This window comes from Piliocolobus tephrosceles, chromosome 1 (genome assembly GCF_002776525.5).
Source record: "Piliocolobus tephrosceles isolate RC106 chromosome 1, ASM277652v3, whole genome shotgun sequence".
Classification (NCBI taxonomy): Eukaryota; Metazoa; Chordata; class Mammalia; order Primates; family Cercopithecidae; genus Piliocolobus; species Piliocolobus tephrosceles.
The window spans coordinates 201,429,382-201,436,367 of NC_045434.1; the positions used below are offsets into that span (position 1 = coordinate 201,429,382).

The 6,986-nt window shown below is 52.0% G+C and overlaps 1 protein-coding gene across 4 annotated transcripts in view; it reads left to right on the forward strand.

Moving 5' to 3' along the window:
• ECE1 (endothelin converting enzyme 1) overlaps positions 1–6,749 on the forward strand; it is a 130,630-nt gene extending 123,881 nt beyond the window's left edge. For all 4 annotated transcript variants that reach the window (XM_023219736.3, XM_023219735.3, XM_023219734.3 and 1 more), the window contains exons 18-19: positions 3,194–3,289; positions 5,242–6,749. In XM_023219736.3, coding sequence (XP_023075504.1) covers positions 3,194–3,289; positions 5,242–5,418 — 273 coding nt within the window. In that variant the 3' untranslated portion in view covers positions 5,419–6,749. The remainder of the gene's footprint in view (positions 1–3,193; positions 3,290–5,241) is intronic.
• Positions 6,750–6,986: the final 237 nt, after the last annotated feature.

Sequence of the window (6,986 nt, forward strand, 5' to 3'; positions counted from 1 at the left end):
GGGACACTGGTCGTGGAGCCAGTTCTGGGTTCAAGTCCTGGTTCTGGAGTAAGTTACTGAACCTCCTTGAGCCTCACTTGACTTGGCTCTGAGGCTACTACCTGCATTATTGGGTTGTTGGGAAGATAAAGCAAGATGATTTAGACACAGGCTGGCCCAGAGAGATACTCAGAGATGCTCCCTGAGTCAGATGGGGGAGGTAACAGAGGCCACGAGAGAAAAACAGTAGGTGTCTGTCAGAGAGATTAAGACAGGGCTTCCTCCCAACCGTGGCAGTAAGAGCAGAAATCCATAGAGCTGTCATTTATTGAGCCTTCTTAAGTGCCAGGCTTGGAGTATTCCTAGCAGCTTTGCTGTTAGGTATTATAATCCCCATTTTGCAGATAAGCAAACTGAGCCCAGAAATACTGGATATTAGGTTGCTTAAAGTCCACAAGTCAATGAAAGGTATTGAGAATCTACCCAGCAGGGGCTGTGTTTGAAGCTCATCCTGATCTCAAAAAGCTTATTCCCTTCGTGGAGGCTGGAAGGGGAAGAAAGGCAAATAAATACATAATATATCTGTAAGATAATGTCAGCTGTTGATAAGGCGACGAATATAAACTGGGGCAAAGTAATGAGCAATAGCGGGGTAAGAGGAATAATGGGGGGATGCTGGCCACGGCAGGCCTTCTCTGGGGTTATGACATTTGCATTGAGACCTACATGATGAGGAAGAGCCTGGGAAAAGCTGGGGAAAATGGTCTCAGCAAAAGGAAGAGCAAGTGCAGAGGCCACGAACTAGACACAAACCTGGCACGTCCAAGGACGGGAAGACGGGCGGGGTAGAGTGCCGGGAATGCAGGGACCAGACCACACTGGGCTTCTGTCGGCTGTGGCTGAGGAAGGAGCTTGGGTTTTGTGGATAGACACAATAGGGTTTTAAAATAGAGGAATGACATGACTCAACTTATCCTTTAAAACAGGGGTCGGCTGGGCACAGTGGCTCACGCCTGTAATCCCAGCACTTTGGGAGGCCTTGGTGGGTGGATTACAATGTCAGGAGTTCAAGACAAGCCTGCCCGAGATAGTGAAACCCCGTCTCTACTAAAAATACAAAAATTAGCCAGCCGTGGTGGCGGGCGCCTGTAATCCCAGCTACTCAGGAGGCCAAAGCAGGATATTGCTTGAACCCTGGAGGCGGAGGTTGCAGTGAGCCAAGATGGCGCCATTGCACTCCAGCCTGGGTGACAGAGCAAGACTCCATCTCAAAAATATGTATATATTTATATTAAAAAATTAGCCAAGTGTGGTGGCGCATGCCTGTAATCCCAGCTACTTGGGAGGCTGAGGCATGAGAATCACTTAATCCCGGGAAGCAGAGGTTGCAGTGAGCCAAGACTGTGCTACTGCACTCCGGCCTGGGTAACAGAGTGAGAGACCGAGACTCTGTCTCAAAAAAATAAATAAATAAAAACAAAACAAGAGTCAGCTGGGCGCCGTGGCTTACACCTGTAATCCCGGCACTTTGGGAGGCCGAGATAGGTGGATCGCAAGCTCAGCTTCAAGACCAGCCTGGGCAACATGGTCAAACCCCGTCTCTACCAAAAATACAAAAAAATTAGTGTGGCATGGTGGTGTGCATCTGTGGTTCCAGTTACTCAGGAGGCTGAGGTAGGAGGATTGCTTGAGCCTGGGAGGTGGAGGTTGCGATGAGCTGAGATTGTACCACTGCACTCCAGCCTGGGTGACAAAGGGAGACTCTGTCTCAAAAAAATAAATAAAAACAAAACAAGAGTCAGCTGGGCGCCGTGGCTCACACCTGTAATCCCAGCACTTTGGGAGGCCAAGGTAGGTGGATCACAAACTCGACTTAAAGACCAGCCTGGGCAACATGGTGAAACCCCGTCTCTACCAAAAATACAAAAAAATTAGCTGAGCATGGTGGTGTGCATCTGTGATTCCAGTTATTCAGGAGGCTGAGGTGGGAGGATCGCTTGAGCCTGGGAGGTGGAGGTTGCAGAGAACCAAGATTATGCCAATGCACTTCAGCCTGGGCGACAGTGATACCCTGTCTCCAAAAAAAAAAAAAAAACTAAAAACAAAAACAAGTCAGTATAACTACAGCCCATGAGCCAAATCTAGCTGTGAGGCTGTTTTTGTAGATGAAGCTTTTTGGGGTCACAGCTGGCTCCATTTGTTTCCATGTCTGTGGCTTTTTTTTTTTTTTTTTTAATTTATTTTTTTTGAGACAGGGTCTCACTCTGTCACCCAGGCTGGAGTGCAGTGGCATGATCTCAGCTACTGCAACCTCCGCCTTCCATGTTCAAGTGATTCTCCTGCCTCAGCCTTCCGAGTAGCTGGGATTACAGGCACGCGCCACCACACCTCGGCTAATTTTTGTATTTTTAGTAGAGATGGGATTTCACCATGTTGCCCAGGCTGGTCTCAAACTTCAGACCTCAGGTAATCCACCCGCCTTGGCCTCCCAAAGTGCTGGGATTACAGCCGGCCATGTGGCTGACCTTAATACTGTAGTAGCAGAATTGAGTCATTGCAACGGCAACCGTTAGCCCACAAATCCCAACGTACTCACTCTCTGGCCGTCCACAGAGAAGGGTTGCCAGCACCTGCTTCCTAAGGTTCACTGAAGTTGCTTTGCCAGGAGGGCAATGGAATTGGATCAGCCTAAGTCAGAAGACTGATGAGAAAGCTGTTGTGAGGTTGTCCAGGCAAGAGACAGGGTAGAGCACTGGGAAGCGGGAGCGGAGCAGTGGTCAGTGTTTGATCTGAGAGAAAGAGAAGAATTGAAGAAGCGTTCTGGGTTTGGGGCCTGAGATGATGGATGGTGGTACCTTTGACTCTGATGGGGAAAGTGTGTGTGTGTGTGCGCGTGCTGCCATTCTGTTTGTACCATGTTAAGTTTGAGATGCATCTTGACTGTCCAGCTGGCACAGTTAAATATACACATCAGGGAAGAGGCTGGAGCAGCAGGTGTAAATGTGAGAGCCATCGGTGCGTAGCCGGTATTTTAAGCCATAGGGCTAAATGAGTGCACATCAAGAAGAGGGCTCCCCTAGGCTGAGCCCAGGCCCAGATCCCCGGAAACTAGTACCTGCCCTGACACGGGGGAGCTCCCTGAGACCTCCATACCAGTCCCCTCCTTCACCACCTGCCATGGGAACCCCTGAGCTTTGGTTTTCTCTCCTCCCAGGCTTACCAGAACTGGGTGAAGAAGAACGGGGCTGAGCAGACGCTGCCCACCCTGGGCCTCACCAATAACCAGCTCTTCTTCCTGGGCTTTGCACAGGTGAGTCCATTAGGAAAACATGCCACACATGGTACATTCTGCCATCTTGATGTTTCAGGAGCCCAGAGAGTCGAAAGGCAGTTCCCCACAGATTGAGGACTTCCCAAGTCACTGGACCACGCACAGCACATGTGCCCTGTCATTAGAGAGATGCACAGAAGGGCCAAAAGTACCAGTGAAGGGATTCCTGGATCTGGTCAATGAGAGGACGAGCTGATCACTCAGGACCCTTCTGGTTCTAGGGTTCTAGAGATTTCTTTTTTTTTTTTTTTTTTTTTTTTTTTTGAGACGGAGTTTCGTTGTCGCCCAGGCTGGAGTGCAGTGGCCGGATCTCAGCTCACTGCAAGCTCTGCCTCCCGGGTTTATGCCATTCTCCTGCCTCAGCCTCCGGAGTAGCTGGGACTACAGGCGCCCGCCACCTCGCCCGGCTAGTTTTTTGTATTTTTTAGTAGAGACGGGGTTTCACCGTGTTAGCCAGGATGGTCTCGATCTCTCGACCTCATGATCCACCCGTCTCGGCCTCCCAAAGTGCTGGGATTACAGGCTTGAGCCACTGCGCCCGGCCTCTAGAGATTTCTTAAACATAAGATGCCCAGCCAGGCACGGCAGCCCATGCCTGTAATTGCAGCACTTTGGGCAGCCGAGGCAAGCGCATCACCTGAGGTCAGGAGTTTGAGACCAGCCTGGTCAACATAGTGAAACCCTGTCTCTATGAAAAAATACAAAAAAAAATAGCCAGACCTGGCGGTGGCTGCCTATAGTCCCAGCTACTTAGGAGGCTGAGGCATGAGAATCACTTGAACCCGGGAGGCAGAGGTTGCAGTGAACTAAGTTCATGCCACTGCACTCCAGCCTGGGCAACATAGCAAGATTCTGTCTCAAAAAAAAAAATGCCCCAGATTATGCCTTCACTCGGCATTCATCTGGTAGCCTTCTGCTGGCACTCAGAGCTACCAGGCCATTAGACAATTTATTCTGTCCAGGAAACGAGAGATCTGGACTAAATCCAAGCTTTTCCAACTGGTGTTTGGACACAGTCCTTTGTTCAGATGGAATCGAATGCGGGTTCCTCAGATAGAGATGCTGCACTGGCTGAAGGAGAACAGTTTAGAGACAACTGCGTTAGAGGCTGCTGGCATGGGGAGTGGCACATACCAGCCCTACACCAGCCCACTTTCTCTTCCTGACCCACTCAGGGGGTCCTTCTGACTCTCCAGGATCTCAGGATCAGTTTGGGGGCTCATCCCCCTGGTGGTGTTTTTCTGAGTTTTGTGTTTTTGGAGCCGGAGTCTCCCTCGGTCGCCCAGCCTGGAGTGCGATGGCATGATCTCAGCTCACTGTAACGTCAACCTCCCACCCAGGTTCAAGTGATTCTCCTGCCTTATCCTCCTGTGTAGCTGGGATTATAGGACGCACCACTACACCCAGCTAATTTTTGTATTTCTGGTACAGCCAGGGTTTCACCATGTTTGCCAGGCTGGTTTCAAATTCCTGGCCTCAAACGATTCACATCCCCTTGGCCTCTCAAAGTGCTGGGATTATAGGCATGAGCCACCACACCCAGCCTTATTTTGTTTTTTGAGACAGGATCTCACTCTGTCACCCAGGCTGGAATGCAGTGGCACAATCTCAGCTCACTGCGGCCTTGACTTCCCCAGCTCCAGTGATCCTCCTGCCTCAGCCTCTCAGGAGCTGGGACCGTAGTGCACACCACCATGCCTGGTTAATTTTTTTTTTTTTTTTTAATTTTTTGTAGAGATGGGGGCTTGCCATGTTACTCAAGCTGGTCATGAACTCCTGGGCTCAAGCAGCCCTCCCACCTTGGCTCCCAGAGTGCTGGGATTACAGGTGTGAGCCACTGCACCTGGCCTCCCCTGCTGTTGTAATGGGGACAGTCTGGCAGCCCCAGGGCCCCGCAGTGACCCTGGCCTCTCTCTGTTGTCCCTTCAAAGGTCTGGTGCTCCGTCCGCACACCTGAGAGCTCCCACGAAGGCCTCATCACCGACCCCCACAGCCCCTCTCGCTTCCGGGTCATCGGCTCCCTCTCCAATTCCAAGGAGTTCTCAGAACACTTCCACTGCTCACCTGGCTCACCCATGAACCCGCCTCACAAATGCGAAGTCTGGTAAGGACGAAGCAGAGAGAGCCAAGACGGAGGAGGGGAAGGGGCTGACGACGAGCGCCCCCCGTCCAGCCTCCAGGGCATTGCTCAGCCCGCTTGGCCACCCGGGGCCCTGCTTCCCCACACTGGAGGGTTTTCAGCTGGAACCGAGCCCATGGTGTCGGCTCTCAACAAAACCCACCATCTGACCCCTTGTGAAGAGCCGGACATCCAGGCACACACGTGCGCCACCTTCAGCGGGCATTCGGGTGTCGGGTGGGTGGCTCATCAGGCCTGGGCCCCATGCTGACAAGCACCAGATACGCCACAAATACCACTGTGTCAAATGCTTTCAAGATATATTTTTGGGGAAACTATTTTTTAAACATCGTGGAATACACTGGAAATCTTCAGGGAAAAACGCATTTAAACACTTTTTTTTTAAGGAAAGAATTGGTATATTTATTATGTTCTGTTTTTCTAAATAACCTGTGGACAAGGGAAGCCCCACTGATTCACTCCCTGTGGGGCTGGGCCGAGGCAGGGATCCCTGGGCCACAGAGCAAGTCTCCAAATCAGACAGCTGCCTCGGCTCCCGGGATGTGTAATTTCAGCTCCTGTCACCTCGTGCAGAGGCGTGGAGACCAGTAGAGGTGTGGAGGCCAGGCAGAGGGAGGAGCCGGCTCTGGGAGGTCCCAGCTCATGGTCACTGCCCCTTCAACTAGCCTGCCTCTGTCCCCTGAGTCCAACAGTGGAAGCCCTAGCAGGGAAGTTCTGATCCCCAAAGCCACAGCAGGGGACTGATGGCTATGGCAGAATGAGGCCAGGTCAGGACCCTCAAACATCATCTAGGGGTACCAAGTACGCTGAAGCCAGACTGCCGGAGCCCTGCAGGGTGAGACTCTATCAGAGATACACTGCTGGCCACAGGTGTCCCCTCTCGGTCCCACTTTTTCAGGCTGTCCCATGTCTATCTCAGGGGCCCATTACCTCTCTGCAGCAGTCCTCCATCCCAGCCACACCAGGGTCTGTCTGGCCAACCTCTTCCCCAGGGAAAGGAGAAAAGAGAAAATAGGCCGGGTATGGTGGCTCACTCCTGTAATCCCAGCACTTTGGGAGGTCGAGGTGGGCGGATCACCTGAGGTCAGGAGTTCGAGACCAGCCTGGCCAATGTGGTGAAACCCCATCTCTACTAAAAAAAAAATACAAAAATAAGCTGGGTGTGGTGACGGGCACCTGTAATCCCAGTTACTCGGGAGGCTGAGGCAAGAGAATCGCTGGAACTCAGGAGGCAGAGGTTGCAGTGAGCTGAGATTGTGCCACTGCACTCCAGCCTGGGTGACAGAGGGAGACTCTGTCTCAAAAAAAAAAGAAAAGAGAAAACAGCTCTCACCTCCCGCAGGACCCAAATCCTCTCTCTCTCTAAGCACCGTCATCCACCACGTGGCTGGGCCTGGCTCCCAGGACCAGTCCAGTCCTCTAGTGCCTTATCTGAGGCTGCAGCCACCAGTCTCCACCCCAAGGAGACAGCCCCTGCCCCAGATGCTCCTTGGCCTCCTCAGTGCAGCCCCCAGGTGTCCTGACAGAAGCACAGGC